The 18,316-nt window shown below is 42.5% G+C and overlaps 1 protein-coding gene across 1 annotated transcript in view; it reads right to left on the reverse strand.

Moving 5' to 3' along the window:
- Nucleotides 1-9,318: 9,318 nt before the first annotated feature.
- bard1 (BRCA1 associated RING domain 1) overlaps nt 9,319-18,316 on the reverse strand; it is a 190,799-nt gene continuing 181,801 nt past the window's right edge. The window contains exons 10-11 of the mRNA XM_020510724.2: nt 11,408-11,511; nt 9,319-9,923 (exon numbers count right to left, since the gene is read on the reverse strand). Coding sequence (XP_020366313.1) covers nt 9,588-9,923; nt 11,408-11,511 — 440 coding nt within the window. The 3' untranslated portion in view covers nt 9,319-9,587. The remainder of the gene's footprint in view (nt 9,924-11,407; nt 11,512-18,316) is intronic.

Consider the following 18,316-nt stretch of genomic DNA (forward strand, 5'->3'; position numbering starts at 1 on the left):
ATCGATACAGTATCTCAGAGGGACACAGTAACGAGAAAGCAGGTCTGACTTTTAATAGCATAACCATTCTTCAACATTGACATGCCCCCTGGCCAAACACCTTCCATATTTCAGCTTTAATTCTGGGCTTGGCCAAGCAAGCAGGGTTGCAAATTTGGTGGGGTGTATTTCTCCATCCAAACAGCCACTACTGCCAGTCACTGTTCATCATACCCATCGCTCACAGTCACTTGCTACTAATCCTGCCATTCTATCCACACTAAACACCCTGCTTCAGAGATAAAAAGATATAGGACGCTAGGGAAAGGCAGCGGACATCCACGCAGAGCCACCCTGATCAATGTGGAAGTGTGGAGGCTGTGAAGATGGCTGGAGAGGTGGAGTGGGTGGCTATTAGAGCTGGCAAAGTGGGGTGTCCCCAGATCCTGGCGACAGAGCTAGTTATCACACCAACATGTGGCACGCAATACTCACTTTCACCCGTTACTGAAATTGGACGGCTTACACGATGATGACTTTGAGCCCTTTTTGCTTGGGCCAGTTGGAATTCACGTCTTTCATTCTCTAGAGGCCCTTCAAGTGGGTGCCAACGAAGCAGGAAGTCCCTGAGCAAGTCCCGCAACCTGAGAAAGCACCATCACATGGCACCCTCCAGCAGCTCAGAAACACTCACCTCAACGGGGATGCTGAGGCAGGCAGGGAGTCAGCTCATCACATGGTTAATGCCTATTGAACAGAATGTTGGCACTTCAGTCAGGAGGGGAATTTTAATCTCTTCCTAAAAACCTACATTTGTTTGCATTTAACATTTAACTGTTAAGGTGTAACTGAAGGTTACTATTTAAGTTCAGGAGCCAGGGATCTTACCTGGGGTAAACAAGATATCCAGTATGGAACAGATGATTACCTAAGTTAGTTCTAACTGTTTTTTTTCTCTCTGTACCTGGGGATGAAATTACCCCTTGGTTTTAGAGAACAGAAATGTAGCTTCTGAGTGTGACTTCGCACCAAGCGTAGCTTGAATGGACTGCTGGGAGCTTGGTGAGTTGAGGGAATTAAGTGAGGTGTAGGTGCTCTTTTGCTTATTATTAATGTTATCAACATCCTTAGAATTGGTTCTCACTCTAATGTTTATATTTCTAATTAATAGGTTGGCGAGCGAAGGGAATGATTGGTAGGGTGACTTGCTGCTCCCTGATCTCCAGTTTACAAGGGAGATCCAAAGCAAGTTTAAGGTCTGGCAGGGCAACTTGGCCACATGGTTAGCCCATCCTGTGACCTATGGGAAGTTGTGGACCAGTTGCGTGATCCAGAGGAGCACATGTACAGGAACTTGAGGTTTGGGCTTTGGGGTAAGAGTGGCATCTGGAGTCACTGTGGTGCATTCGTGAAGCAGAGGACTATGTAGATAGCATGATAAGGGAAGTGGTTACACTGCAGGGATAGGGGCATGCAGGAAAATAAGGAATCGGTGACTACCAGGCAGTCTAAACAAAGCTCGAAGGTAGTACACAGAAATTGTCTGAGGTGGTTTTACTCACTAATTGTCTTTTTTTTGTTGTGATAGTAATGAGGGCAATGGTTCCTTGAAGGAGGGTAACAAGAGGGAAGGAAAAGTGGGAAAGCAGGAGTGATAAGGAGTTTATTATGAGGGAACAGACAGTCTTTTCTACGCCTGTAAATTCCAAAATGGCATGTTGCCATTGTGGTGCCAGGGTCAAAGATGTCACAGAGCAGATGCAGGTCTTGCAATTCCAACTTAGGGAGCCGGGTAGAAATTTACAAGGGCATCTCTATGGCAGTCTCTGGACTATCCCAGTGCCATGTTCATGGGACAACAGAAGTAGGAAGATAAGACAGATAAATGTGTGACTAAAAAGATGATGCATAGGAGGGAGGGCTTTAAATTCAAGGGATTACTGGGACTGGCTCTGGGGAACATAGGACCTGTGGAAGCTGGGTGGATTGGATCTGAACAGAGCCAGGACTAGCTTCCTTATAGTGCCTAAGTCGGCATGGTGTGGCACCCAGGAGAGAAATACCAGGGTGTACAAAATATTGGGAGCGACTGAAATTAATACTGAGGAAGAATACAGAATAGTAAATTTATAGGTGGCCTTGGAGTAAGTCAGACTAATTAAAATATCCTAAACTAGGGGCTTACACTGTGTGTGTGTGTGTGAATGAAAGAAGTACATTAAATAAGATTGGTGAGTTACAGACACAGATTGCCATGTGGAATTTTGACATTGTGGATAATAAAAAGACCCGGGCCAAGATAAGGCAGGAGTGCATGCTAAATATTCCTGGATACAAGTGGTGCAGGAACAATAGGGAAAGAAGAAAAGGAGGGGGTGTGGTAGTGTTGCAGTAGTGGAGAAACAGAATGTCCTAGAAGTTTAAAGGACAGAATTGGTTTGGCAAGAGCTAATGAACCGAAAACGTGTAGTTGTATTGATTACTGCAGACTGGGGGCCACCAACTAAGAGAATTACATTTGCAAGAAACTTACAGCAAGCCTTATACAGTAGTGATAATGTGAGACTTTAATTATTGGAATGTAGACTGGGATAATGGTAATGTAAAGGGCAGAAAGGGACAAGTTTTCTTAGATTATTCAGAATTATCTACAGTCGAGTGTGTCCAGTATAATGAGAAAGGAGGCACTGCTAGACCTGGTTCTTAGGAGACAGCTTGGTCAAGAGGATCAAGTATCAATCAGAAACATTTAAGGGAAGTAATCATCACATCAGAAGGTTTAGGATGGCAGTGGAAAAGAACAGTGAACAATCCAGAACATGAATAATTAACTGGCAGGGGACTGGGGTTTAGAGAACCTCAATGGGGCAGGACCTGAACTGGTTGGATAGACTGGTACTAAAGATTGACAGGAAAAACTGTAGCTGTACAATGGGCTACCTTCAAAGGTGGTTTAGGCACAATCAAAGTATATTCCCTTGAAAGAATATGACATCTGCCTGGATGAAAAGGAAGAAATAAGTTAAGCTAAAAAAGCAAAACTGTGCTTATGACAAGTGTCAAGAGGAACATACAATCAAGATCAAGGTTGGATATAGAAGGTTCTGAAGCAAGGTAAAAAAGGAAATGAAAGAGGGATTATGAAAAGAGACTGGCAGCTAACTTAAAAGGGGGTCTAAAGTCTTCCGTAGGCTGTGATGAAATCCATTTCCAGCATTCTGAGGGAATGTAATTTAGTTCTCAGTTCTAAGGGGTTTATATTTGATCATTTTGATTTTATTGCCATTCACATTTGCCCAGCAATAAGGGAGAGGCTTGTTGCAAGGTTTTCACTAGTTTAGCGTCACAGGTGAGGAATTTAAAGGCTACAGGCAGTGAGCATGTTAGTGATATGCGCATTTCATAAACATCACAGTTTGCTGTTCTGCTGAGAAGGTAGCTGAACTATACAAATTCTAAGCAGGGGATTCAGGGAGGAGTCGAGAACAGGAAGAAGTTTTAGAAAATAGTAGGAAACCAAGTGTCCAGGGGAACTGAGAAAGTGGGAAGTTCGCTTGCTCTGTGTTGGGGGAAGGCATGGAAGAAGTCTACAAGCATTTACATTTTAGTATAGTTGAGAAAATGGGGGTGTAAAGCTCACAGGTAGCATTTGTTAGATGAAACTTAATAAAATTGGAACATAACTGAACACCTAGGGCATTACTGGCTTTGTGAGGCTTTTAATGAAGAGCTTATGAACAAGTATTAAAGTGTAGTTTTACAGTCCAAGCAAGCATAGATCCAGGAAGGGAGGTTGATCAAACTGAAGGGGAGCAATCATGAGGCAGTCAATGACAGCATAGCTTTTCAGAGGGACTTTCAAGGCTAAATTGATAAAAGTGAAGAATTGTCTTCCCTTGGGAAGTTTAAAGAGATTTGATGGCCCACCATATTCTTAACATTTGGGGGAAATTGCTGAGAAATACTCATTTGCAATTTAATGGGTGTTTGGGTTGTTCAATCACATTCCATTACCTCAAATTCACCACATTAGCTGTGTGCTAGAATTAAGTTGTATGTGTAATATAAGCTGTATTAGCCCTCCTACACTGTGTATTAAAATTTATTTGCTGTTTGTTCAAACCTGTTGGATCTTGTGGCTTGAGTTAAAATTTACAAGGATGTTGCCAGGACTGGAGGGTTTGAGTTGTAAAAAAATGGGTTGGAAATGCAAGGTCTTTTTATCCCTGAAGCGTTGAAGGTTGAGGATGACCAGATAGAAGCTTATAAAATCGTGAGAGGCATAGATAAGATGAATTGCAAAGGTCTTTTTCCCAGGTTAGGGGAGTTCAAAACTAGAGGGCATAGGTTTTAAGATGAGAGGGGACAGATTTTAAAGGGACCCGACGGGCAACTTTTTCACACAGAGGGTGCTGTGTATATGGAATGAACTGCCAGAGGGAATGGTAGATGTAAGTATAGTTACAACATTTAAAAGACACTTAGACAGATACATCAATAGGAAAGGTTTAGAAGGATATGGGCCAAACTCAGGCAAATGCGACTAGTTTCGTTTGGAAAATTTGGTCTGCATGGATGAGTTGGACCAAAGGGTCTGTTTCTGAGCTGTATGACTCTATGATTCTATAACTGCAAATTCTGTAAAGGAGTCAAAGTGGTTTGTAATTCCAAATTGAAAAAATACCGGTCCCAAGCTAGGTTATAATATAAATTTGATGGTTTGCTCTGTGATCACATCATGATAGATAAACACTAAAATAATGATGAAAGGAGGAGTCTTACACAGACATCTACAGCAAGCTCTCTACTCCAAGCTCTGTCACCGCAAATGGTTACCAGAGGGCAGAGAAAATGCTTCAGGGGAAGAAGTGCAAAATCCCAAGCCCACTCACCTCAACTGTGGCTGGGGATGCAAATCCATCACTAGACTGCTTAGTCATTTCACCACTCCATTGTGGAAGAGAGTCACCCTCAGTCTGGAGGACGGCCTAAAGTAAAGGAGGGTTGATTAGGGACTATAAATGGGATTTACACATGGAGATAGGAGCATAGCTAAGTCATTAAATGAATACTTGCATATACCCTTATGAAGAAGCTGTTATCCTTGCCATATTGGCAAGAGGAAATTCTGTTTCAAGAAGAGTTCAAAATGATAAGGAGGTGGTATTGGAGAAACTGTACTTAAAGTTGATAAAGTATTGGAATTGGATGAGATGCACTTACTGATACTAAAGGAAATAAGAATGGAGGCCCTGGCCATTATTGAGTTTTCCTTAGACTCGGGGATGATATCAGAGTTCTGGAATTTTGTTTGTATTACAACCATGTTCAAAAAGGCATAAGGATATGCCCAGCAATTACAGATCTGACATAACTTCAGTGGTAGCAAAACTTCAGAAACAATGATCTAGGATAGAACTAACAGTTAAATATGATTTAATTAGGAAGGGTCAGAATGGACTTTAGAAAAATCATATATAACTAACTTGGAAATTTTTGATGAGGCTTGATATTATGTTATGTTTTTATATCATTGTCATATTAGAGTATGGTGGCTTGGTGGTTAGCACTGCTGCCTCACAACGCCAGGGACTCTGGCTTGATTCCAACCTTGGCAACTGTCTGCGTGGAGTTTGTATGTTCTCCCATGTCTGCATGTTTCCTCTGGGTGCTCCAGTTTCATCCCACAGTCCTTAGATATGCAGGTAAGTTTGATTGGCTATGCTAAATTGCCCTTTGAGTTCAGGAATGTGGTAGAGAGATGGGTCCAGGTGGGATGCTCTTTGGAGGGGCTAAATGACCTGCTTCCACACTGCAGGGATTTTGTTACATTATATTCGTGAACTTCCAAAAGGCATTTCTTACATGCCCCACAACAGACTTGAGTGCAAAGTTAAAGACAGTAGCAAAATGGATACCAAAATTGACTGAAAGATTATGGTTAATGGATTTCTGGGGGGACTGGACAAAGGTTTGTGGTAGAATTCCCCTGGGCTCAGCACTGGGACATGACACACGCTCATGATCTATCTTCTCCTGACACATATTTATGATCGAGACCTTGGTGAACAATTTCAATCTTCATGCACATTACACAACTTGGAAGCATTGTGAGGACAGTGTCAAACTTTCAGAGGACATTAACACGCTGATTGAGAGGATAGATAGGTGCCAGATGAAATTCAATTCAGAGAACATGAGGTGATACAATTTTGTATAACGAAAATAGATAGAATGAAAGAAAGTGTACAACTCTATGTGCAAGAGCAGAGACTAGATATAGAACATTACAGCGCAGTACAGGCCCTTTGGACCTGCGATGTTGCGCCGACCTGTGAAACCAATCTGAAGCCCATCTAACCTAAACTATTCCATTATCATCCATATGTTTATCCAATGACCATTTAAATGCCCTTAAAGTTGGCGAGTCTACTACTTTTGCAGGCAGGGCATTCCACGCCCTTACTACTCTCGGAGTAAAGAACCTACCTCTGACATCTGTCCTATATCTATCACCCCTCAATTTAAAGCTATGTCCCCTCGTGCTAGCCACCACCATCCGAGGAAAAAGGCTCCCACTGTCCACCCTATCTAATCCTCTGATCATCTTGTATGTCTCTATTAAGTCACCTCTTAACCTTCTTCTCTCTAATGAAAACAGCCTCAAGTCCCTCAGCCTTTCCTCATAAGACCTTCCATCCATACCAGGCAACATCTTGGTAAATCTCCTCTGTACCCTTTCCAATGCTTCCACATCCTTCCTATAATGCGGTGACCAGAACTGTACGCAATACTCCAAGTGCGGCCGCACCAGAGTTTTGTACAGCTGCAACATGACCTCATGTCTCCGAAACGCAATCCCTCTACCAATAAAACCTAACATACCGTACGCCTTCTTAACAACGCTAACAACCTGGGTGGCAACTTTCAGTGATCTATGCACATGGACACCGAGATCTCTCTGCTCGTCCGCACTACCAAGAATCTTACCATTGGCCCAGTACTCTGTATTCCTGTTACTCCTTCCAAAGTGAATCACCTCACACTTTTCCGCATTAAACTCCATTTGCCACCTCTCAGTCCAGCTCTGCAGCTTATCTATGTCCCTCTGTAACCTGCAACATCCTTCCGCACTATCCACAACTCCACCAACTTTGGTGTCATCCGCAAATTTACTAACCCATCCTTCTACGCCCTCATCCAGGTCATTTATAAAAATGACAAACAGCAGTGGCCCCAAAACAGATCCTTGAGGTACACCACTAGTAACTGAACTCCAGGGTGAACATTTCCCATCAACCACCACCCTCTGTCTTCTTACAGCTAGCCAATTTCTGATCCAAACCGCTAAATCACCCTCAATCCCATGCCTCCGTATTTTCTGCAATAGCCTACCATGGGGAATCTTATCAAACGCTTTACTGAAATCCATATACACCACATCAACCGCTTTACCCTCATCCACCTGTTTGGTCACCTTCTCAAAGAACTCAATAAGGTTTGTGAGGCACGACCTACCCTTCACAAAACCATGTTGACTATCCCTAATCAAATTATTCCTTTTTAGATGATTATAAATCCTATCTCTTATAATCCTTTCCAACACTTTACCCACAACCGAAGTAAGGCTCACTGGTCTATAATTACCAGGGTTGTCTCTACTCCCCTTCTTGAACAAGGGGACAACATTTGCTAGTCTCCAGTCTTCTGGCACTATTCCTGAAGACGATGACGACAAAGATCAAAGCCAAAGGCTCTGCAATCTCCTCTCTAGCTTCCCAGAGAATCCTAGGATAAATCCCATCCGGCCCAGGGGACTTATCTATTTTCACACCTTCCAGAATTGCTAACACCTCCTCCTTATGAACCTCAATCCTGTCTAGTCTAATAGCCTGTATCTCAGTATTCTCCTCTTATGAGGAAAGGCTGAGGGACTTGAGGCTGTTTTCATTAGAGAGAAGGTTAAGAGGTGACTTAATAGAGACATACAAGATGATCAGAGGATTAGGTAGGGTGGACAGTGGGAGCCTTTTTCCTTGGATGGTGATGGCTAGCACGAGGGGACATAGCTTTAAATTGAGGGGTGATAGATATAGGATAGATGTCAGAGGTAGGTTCTTTACTCAGAGTAGATGCATATCATGGGGCAGGATAGAACAGTTCATAATGCATATGGTATCTTGGGTTTCAATAATAGTGGACAGAGTGTGGCATGAGCAAGGAGGTATTGCTGAACTTGTATAAGCCAATAGTTAAGGCCTCAGCTGAAATGCTGTTTCGAGTTCTGGGTGCCATGTGATAAGCAGGATGTGAATACATTGGTGGAAGTGCAGGAGATGTACGAGAATGGTTCCAGGGATGAGAAATTTCAGTTGTGAAGGCATAAGTTGGAACTGTTTTCCTTGGAGAGGAGAAGGCTAAAAGGAGACCTGACAGTAGTTTTCAAGATCACAAGGAGTCTAGACAATAGATATAGAAAAACTGTTCTCACTCAAAAGGATCAAGAATGAAAGTGAAGAGATTTAAAAGGAACAGGAAATGAACTCTTATCACACATCATGAGGCTGGGAACACATTTAAGATAACTGGCAAAATACTAAAAGGTGGGACTGAAGCTTTATATTTATACACAGTATACAATGATGATGTGAAATGTGCTGCCAAAAGGGTGACGGAAGCAGATTAAATAGTAATTTTCAAAACGAAGTTGGGCAAATCCTTGAAAAGGATAAATTTGCAGGTCTATGGGGAAAGAGCAAAATCATGGGACTAATACAGCAGCTTCTCCAAAGAGTTGGCGCTGATATGACAGTGTCAAATGTCTTTCTTCTACGGCTTTTGATTCGATGGCATTGCGTGAATTCAAAATTTCTAAAGACTCAGCTGGCTTTTCATTGCCCTGACTGATTCAACTAAGCTTAGCTGACATTGTTGTTGATAATTATAGAGTAAGGTGCAACAACAAAAAAAATGGCAGAGGTTTTCCTGCATAGTTCTCCAGACTGATGGAAGTGGGTTGCAAAGGTGATCTCAATTATCCTAAAATTATAGACTTAAGTAAATCAAGAACAGTTTCACAAATTTTACTGGAGTATTTTATCGGTTTATTTTCATTTCAGTGATTTGGCAGCAACTAGAACGGTGGACAGATTTAACACCGGGACAGACCTTCATTACAAAAATACATGATTTGATAACCAGCACATTAATAATCAAAGGATTAACATATACCTATGAAAGCTGGCACACATCACGTCTGGATTCAAGTTAAACAGATGTATTTCATTATTCTTTGCATGTTAAAACAAATTGAGTGTGAAAAACGTGTAGAGCAAGATATAAAATAAATCTTTTTATTGAATGAGCTTAATTTAGCGTAATGAATACTTAATGTGACACGGTAGAAGTGAAGCTAGCAGAGAAAGGTCATTATAAAGCAATTTTTACAGTGATTAGTTTAACCAAACTTTGACCCATAATTTTAATATTATTTGCATTTTCTGAGCTGCGTTTACATTTTCAAGCAATTTTTTTCATAATTTTGTATCAATAGCACATCATTTTGAGCCTCATTTTATAAAATACATCTACATATACAGACAATTTCATTAGTGTTCAGTTATCAATAGCAGTTCAAATGATTTAACACAGTCGATCAGCCACATAGAATGGGTAGTCCACACTTTGCCTAACCTCACTCTTTCAGGCTTATAGTTACTGTCCTTGTCATAGATGATATACTGTGTACAGAATGACTGATCTGAGCCAGGGGATGCATGGTAAGCCACAGTGTTGATGCTCTGAGTCACGTCACTGTCTGGTTTAGGCTGCCGGGCAAGGACCTGTCCCCCACCAACCTTGGCCAAATGAACGAGATCTTCTTTCTTGCAGCTTTTGAATGGGCCCATGAAATAGAAGTGGCAACCATCAAATAGTTTTGGCAGCTAGTAGCCCGCAAAATAAAAACAAGAAAACGAAAACACGCAATTAGAAATATGTGATAGCATGGACAATGATTTTTGTTAAATGCATGTACTGCAAGTACTACACTGTACATAGTAAGGATCTGCAGCAAGAGTTATTACTGACACAAAAATAACATATTGGATTACAGAATATTGTCAGATGCTTTTACTTCAGTAACATCAAAATTTTACACATTTACCGACAGAAAACAACTTGACAAATACAATGAGGTTCAGCTGTAATAATTTTGAACTCAATGAAATGCTGTATTACACCAAAGGCTATAAGCAATCTGTATACAATAAAACAGGTTATGCCAGTACTCTGAATAAATCTGAATGCAGAGGACTGCAGAGGACAGCTATTCAGTCTATTTAGCCGACACCACATTCAGAATCTCATACTGAAATGAATAAAATTTACAGCACAGAAATAGGCCTAAATGGTCTCTGCTGGTGCTTATGCATCTACAAGCCTTTTCTCACCCAACCTCATCTCATCCTTCTATTTCTTTTTACTCAAGTTTTATTTAGTTTAATGCATGCCTTAAACTCTCTCAAATGCATCTATGTTATTCACTTCAGCCAAGCTTTGTTGTGGCAAGTTCCAACTTGTAGCAAATATCTGGGTGAAGAAGTTTTCCTACTGGATTTATTGGTGACAATCTTGCACTAAGGGCCTCTAACTTTTACCTCACTCACTGTGTCAAACCCTTAGAGAATCTTTTATTGCACTTTTTTGCAATTTTTTTTTACTGCACCTTCTTCTCTAAATTCCTTTTATAATTGAGATCCAGAAATTTACATGATATACGGTGCGGTCTAATATAGGTTCTGTACAAGTTCAACATAACTCTTCTTTTAAATTGTTCCTGCAGAGATGAAACTCAGTGCTTTGATTGCATTTTTCACTGTACAAGTGTTATCTTAAGGTGATTCTAAATGTATTTCTAAAAGTTCCTTGAATATCCGATGGATAACTGGGCAGCAGTTAAGCACAACACAGCAGTGGCCTGGAAAGACAGTGCTTGTAATTGGAGGTGGAATCATACCACACGTTTTCAGTGGACATGGCAGCTCAATGGAAATCTGTTGCCCAAGTCCGGCTGCCATTTTTATGTCATTGCACAACACAAATCATTGCAACATGAAATTGACAGTGTAACTCCAGACTGGAAACTGGCAATGACTGAGATATTCATCTGAATTGCCAATGCCAGAGGTAGAAAAGCTTGCAGCAATCTGCCAGGGCACACATGCAAACATACCATGGTCTCATGGCACCTCAAGTCATTTTTCATAGCAAGCAGAATTCAGATTTATTTTTAAGAACAGTTCTCAAACATCAACTTTAGAAGAATCAAAACTTCAAACACATCAAGATGTGAGATTAAAAAAGTATAATAATTGGTCATTTAGTTATGCTGTAATATTCATATTAGAGCAAAACTGATTTGTCTTACCTGTTGCTCCTGGTTGCGTCGTCCACGCTTGGGACCATTTACAACGTTTATCTCATAGTCTTCTTCAGCTACTCTGTCATTCTTCTCCAGGCAAGCTGTCACCCCTTGATAATCGAGGAGAAAAGTATTGCTGTTAACAAGCATTTACCACACATGGAACCACTTTGCCTCAATATTTAGTACAATGATGTACTTTCAGTCTTGCGGCTCAGTGATAGTGTTCCCACCTCTGGGCCAGAATGTCCAGGTTCAAGTCCCACATGCCACGGAGGTGTATCATAATATGCACAAACAGGTTGATATAAAAATAATTACAAAGAAAGTGAGACACCAAAGCAAGCCTACGTCCTGATTTAACCACTATGTAAGTACTATGTGCAATGAGCTTCTGACCCTTTAATTCCAAAAAACGTACAAGTGTTTATCCTAAAGTCCTATCTGCAGTTGTTTCTATTTGCCATTACTTGTTTTAAAATATGTACACTTGAATACATCATAGTTAGATAAGGCATCAATCAGCAGAATGTAAGTTGGAAAAGCTTGGTTTATAGCCAAGCCCTGCAGCAAGACACACTGCAAAGTAGAGGTCGCTGAACTGGCAATAACAACACGTCATTTATCTTCATACAATGCAAGTTGACTTCCTACAGTTAACCCCTATGGTTGACATCATAAGCTGTCTGTAATTAATGGGGCCATAGACAACACTGGCGTTTTCCCCACCTTTTCCTAGAGTCCCATAGGTAATATATTATTTTACCTATGGACAGTAACCGTACAATGTTGAAAAAAAGGGGTGGTGATGGCCTAGTGGTATTATTACTGGATTGTTACTCCAGAGACCCAGGTAATGTTCTAGGGACCTGGGTTTGAATCCCATCACGGCAGATGGTGGAATTTGAATTCAATAAAACCTGGAATTAATGATCTAATGATGATCATAAATTTATTCTCGATTATCAGGAAAAACCCATCTGGTTCACTAATGTCCTTTAGGGAATGAAAATGCTGTCCTTACCTGGTCTGGACTACAAGTGACTCCAGACCCACAGCAATGTGGTTGACTCTTAATTGCCAGCTGGCAATAAGTGCTGGCCTAGCCAACAACACCTTCATCTCACAATTGAATTAAAAAACTCAGGTACTGAGGCCTGAATAAATTGATAAAACATGGTTAACAACTGAAGCATATCGTGGGGAGAACTTCAAGCAAAGGTGACAACAGATAGGGGATAAGCTGTTAAACTAGGCCATTGAAAATTACCAGAAGTCTAATATTTTTAGCGAGTTGCAGCAGAGAAAAGTTATATATTCAACAAATATAAACAGATGTAGGTTTTTGTGAAATTATAACCATATCAGTGAGCGGGAACAAACTGATTTTCATTTAGAATATGTCTCGATGTAATTTGAGCAAACTGGCTCAAAACTAAAGAGCACTGTCTACCTGAAGTCTGTTAAAATAATGAATTCAGGTGAAAACCGGATTTCCTCCAGTAAAAGAAACGTGAATTGCTTTCATCTCCCCAGAGAGCTGAGCAGGATTTTTAGACCTCTTCACAGCTGTTACACACTAAAACTTTTTTGAAAAATAGCCATGTCAACAATGGAATTAGTCAAAGCCTGGGTGAGAATAATTTGTTGCACGAATGCGCATGGAAAGAGTCCAGTTTTACCCATTTGCATTGGATGGTATTGTAATGCACTGATGCATTATTAGTAATGTGTTTACCAATGAAATGCTGGCTGTCACGAACTATTGAGTTTTAACACCAGAGATCGCTTGTCACTCTTTTCAACAGACTTCGCATCCCCTTACAAATCAGTGTTATTTATGCCTTCATCTGCTCATTATATGGTGGACATTATGAGACTTGGGTTGAAAAGAAACCCTCATCCATGTTCTCCAGTTTTACTGGATGCATCATATGACCCAGGCGATCATGACTGTGAAATCAAACATTATTAATTCAGTCACAAATCATAGAATTATACCCCAATGAAGAAGCCATTCATATATGATGTCAGTGTCAGCTTTTTGTAATAGATTCAATTACTTCTACTCTCCATGGTCTTTCCCTTCAGTCCCGCAAATTTCTCTTTTTGAATATTAGTCCAATTTTTGAAAGTTACTATTGAATTGATATTCATCACCCATTCAGACCGTCGTAACGATTACAAAGTCTCCTCAACGCAACTCTGGTACACTGCCAATTAACTAAAGACAGCGAATCCTAGAAACACTCAGCAGGTCAGACAGCAGGTCAATCAGAAAAAATGAAAATACTTAGCACAAGTAGTGTACTTAACAATAATTATGAACTTTTATGAAAATGTCAAGAACAAACCATCAACTACGAACACATGATGGATCCCACAAATTGTTTCTTTTACTTGCCACTGCAAAGGCCGCATGTAGATTTATACAGTATTTTGCCCAAACAGCTTTATAAGCTGTGAATTACTCTTACATGTAGTTTTAATGTAGGAAATGCAGCAGCAAATTTACATAGAGCTAGTAACATTCTAGTAAATCACTTCTGCATTTCCTCCAGAGCAATTATGTCCTTCCTGTAATGTGGTGACCAGAACTGCACACAATACACCAGTTACTAGTCCAGTGACATTACCACTACCACCTCCCCTATCAATTAAACCACAATGGGACAATGACCAGGTAATTTTGTTTAACGGATTTAGATGAATGATAATATTGGCCAGGGGACTGGGAAACACCCTTTGCTTCTTTGACATACAGCCATATAATATACATCGACTTGAGAGAGATCAGGGACTTTGGTTTGAAGTCTCATCTGAAAGATGGCACCTCCGACAGTGCAGCACTTCCTCAGTATTTGTGTCAGCTGAAATTTTGTACCTGTGCCTAAAATCCCCATTGGCATTTGAACATGGATAAACCTAGAACCTATAGATTTTTAGCTACACAGATGCCCACCAAGGCATCTAAAAATAATCATTACTCAAATTTGAACCATATCTTCAACAGCAATATGGTTGTCAATCAAACTATTACTTAAAATATTCATGTATGATACTTTAATTGAACGGAATACTCCCATCAGTTACAAGCCCTCTGTCTGCAACCAAGGACAATGACAGCAATCAAACTATCACCACTAAGGCCTTGTCCTGATGCATAGTCAGGCTGGGATGTGTCTTCTCTACAGCCTGAGAAACAGCAGGCAGAAATCAATTTTAATTCTCTGCATACTGTGACCAGCAAGAAAGACTGCAATAAATAATCCATCATTGCCATTTTTGTCACATTAACATATGGTGCCACAAAATAGTTGGACAGATTTCAGTCCAAATCTACAAGTTCTTCACTCAACCAAACTAAGATCAGAAGGATATCCAATAGCTTTTCCAAGAGTGGGTATAAAGTCAGACAATCGTTATATTATTAGGGTTTGGGAAGGTGGAGCAAGATTTATACTTGTGCACCACAATGCCTGATCAGCACTCTATTTACTAAGGGAGCACGATAACATGGCCTCACATGAAAACAACCGTTTTGGAATAACTGAACAGTCTCTTGAAGTATATCATGACAGAATACCAGGATAGAACAGTCCTGACGGAGACTCTTTGAGCCATCAACTCTGTTTTGCCTCTATTGAAGGGCAACCTGGTTAACCACACTCTCTCATTCTTTCTCTCTATCCTTGGAGGATTAAGGGAGATTTGGACATGAATTAGAAATACTCCTAATTGTAATGGTAGAATGATTAACTACAGATTGACAGAGTTAAACAAGAAATTTGAAGAGTATCAACTTGGTTATCAGTGCTATGGAAAGCACGCTGCAAGCTGCATTGGACCCTAAACCTTTACTGAGAAGCAGGACATTGTGAAATGCTGGAGAACCTGAAGACTAACTTTTAACCCTCTCCCAATGAATGTTACAGAAATAACATCAGAGCTTAGGAAGAAGGTGAGAATGTCCATCAGAGTGTGACTATACTGAGATTTCTAGTTGAATCTTGCAAATTTGCACAACTGAAAGATGATCTCAGAAGTTGCTGGAAAAGCTCAGCAGATCTGGCAGCATCTGTGAAGAAAAAAATCAAAGCTAACTTTTCGGGTCCGGTAACCCTTCCTCAGAACTGATGGCAGCTAAAAAACGTCAGTTTATTTGCAGAAGATAGGGAGGGGAGGGGGTAGGGAGTAAACAATAGGTGGGGATAGAGCTCAAAGAGAGAGAAAAGCAGTTGGATAGACAAAGGAGTTGATAACGATCTGGCTAGGAGGGTGAATAGCTGTTAATGGGGACTGTTAGTGTGCAATAGCAAGCTATGTGATATCAAGGCCTTGTATGTGGGGTAGGGGGCTAGGACATGGGAGAGCTTAGGCCCTAAGATTATTGAACTTGATATTGAGTCCGAAGGGTGACAGGATCCCCAAGTGGAAAATGAAGTGTTGTTCTTCCAGTTTGTGCTGAGCTTTACTGGGACACTGCAGCAAGCCTGAGACAGAGATGCTGGCCAGGGAACAGGGTGGTGTGTTAAAGTGGCAGGCAACTGGAAGCTCAGGGTCTTTTTTGCGAAGCAGTCACCCAGTCTATGGTTCATTTCCTCAATGTAGAGGAGACCACATCGTGAGCAGAGAATGCAGTAAAAACTAGATTCTGGGATGTGCGGGTGGAGTGCTGCTTCACCTGGACAGTATGTTTGGGTCCTTGGATACTGGGGAGGGAGGAGGTAAATGGGCAGATGTTCCACCTTCACCGGTTACGGGGAAGATGTCATGGGGCTGTGGGGGTGTTGAGGGTGAAGGAAGAGAGGACCAGGGTGTCCTGGAGGGAACAGTCCATGTGGAAGGTGGACAGGGGAGGGGAAGGGAATGTGTGTCTGGTTGGTGGCATCTCGCTGGAGGTGGCAGAAATGGCATCTGATGATCTTCTGGATGTGGATGCTGGTGGGATGGTAGGAGAAGACAAGGTGAACACTATCGCTGTTGCAGGAGGGAAGAGAGGGGATGAGGGTGGAAGTGAGAGAGATAGGTCGGACCCGGTTGAGGGCCCTGTCGACAACAGTGCTGGGGAATCCTCAGCTGAGGAAGAAGGTGGAAATTTCAGAGGCTCCCTTGTTGAAGTTGGCCTCATCTAAACACAATTGATGGAGACAGAGGAACTAAGAGAATCGAGTCTTTACAGGAAGTGGGGTGTGAGGATGTATCAGAGATAGTAGGAACTGCAGATGCTGGAGAATCCGAGACAACAAGGTGCAGGGCTGGATGAACACAGCAGGCCAGGCAGCATCATAGGAGCAGAGAGGCTGACGTTTCGGGCCTAGACCCTTCATCAGAAAAGGGGGAGGGGAAGGGGGTTTTGAAATAAATAGGGAGAGAGTGGGAGGCGGATAGAAGAGGGATAGAGGAGAGGATAGGTGGAGAGGAAACAAACAGGTCGAAGAGGCGGGGATGGGGCCAGGAAAGGTGAGTGTAGGTAGGGAGTTAGGAAGGGGATAGGTCAGTCCAGGGAGGACGGACAGGTCAAGGGGGCGGGATGAGGTTGGTCGGTAGGAGATGGAGGTGCGGCTTGAGGTGGGAGGAGGGGATAGGTGGGAGGAAGAACAGGTTAGGGAGGCAGGGACGAGTTGGACTGGTTTTGGGATGCGGTGGGGGGAGGGGAGATTTTGAAACTTGTGAAATCCACATTGATACCATTGGGCTGCAGGGTTCCCAAGCGGAATATGAGTTGCTGTTCCTGCAACCTTCGGGTGGCATCGTTGTGGCACTGCAGGAGGCCCAGGATGGACATGTCGTCTGAGGAATGGGAGGGGGAGTTGAAATGGTTCGCGACTGGGAGGTGCAGTTGTTTGTTGCGAACCGAGCGTAAGTGTTCTGCAAAGCGGTCCCCGAGTCTCCGCTTGGTTTCCCCGATGTAGAGGAAGCCACACCGGGTACAGCGGATGCAGTATACCACATTGGCAGATGTGCAGGTGAACATCTGCTTGATGTGGAAAGTCTTCTTGGGGCCTGGGATGGGGGTGAGGGAGGAGGTATGGGGGCAGGTGTAGCACTTCCTGCGGTTGCAGGGAAAAGTGCCGGGTGTGGTGGAGCTGGAGGGGAGTGTGGAGCGGACAAGGGAGTCACGGAGAGAGTTGTCCCTCCGGAAAGCAGATAAAGGTGGGGAGGGAAAGATGTCTTTGGTGGTGGGGTCGGATTGCAGATGGCGGAAGTGTCGGAGGATGATGCGTTGGATCCGGAGGTTGGTGGGGTGGTACGTGAGGACGAGGGGGATTCTTTTTTGGTTCTTATTGCGTGGACGGGGTGTGAGGGATGAGGTGCGGGAGATGTGGGAGACACGGTTGAGGGCGTTCTCGACCACCGAGGAGGGGAAGTTACGGTCCTTGAAAAACGAGGACAACTGAGATGTACGGGAGTGGAATGCCTCATCCTGGGAGCAGATGCGGCGGAGGCGAAGGAATTGGGAATAGGGGATAGCATTTTTGCAGGAAGGTGGGTGGGAGGAGGAGTATTCTAGGTAGCTGTGGGAGTCGGTGGGCTTGAAATGAATATCGGTTTCGAGGTGGTTGCCCGATATGGAGACAGAGAGGTCCAGGAAGGGGAGAGAGGTGTTAGAGATGGTCCAGGTAAATTTAAGGTTGGGGTGGAAGGTGTTAGTGAAGTGTATGAACTGTTCGAGCTCCTCGTGGGAGCACGAGGCGGCGCCGATACAGTCATCAATGTAACGGAGGAAGAGGTGGGGTTTAGGGCCGGTGTAGGTACGGAAGAGGGATTGTTCCACATAACCTACAAAGAGGCAGGCGTAGCTTGGGCCCATGCGGGTACCCATGGCTACCCCCTTTGTCTGTAGGAAGTGGGAGGAATTGAAAGAGAAGTTGTTGAGTGTGAGGACGAGTTCGGCTAAGCGGATGAGGGTGT

The sequence above is a fragment of the Rhincodon typus genome, chromosome 7, assembly GCF_021869965.1.
Source record: "Rhincodon typus isolate 14 chromosome 7, sRhiTyp1.1, whole genome shotgun sequence".
Lineage (NCBI taxonomy): Eukaryota > Metazoa > Chordata > Chondrichthyes > Orectolobiformes > Rhincodontidae > Rhincodon > Rhincodon typus.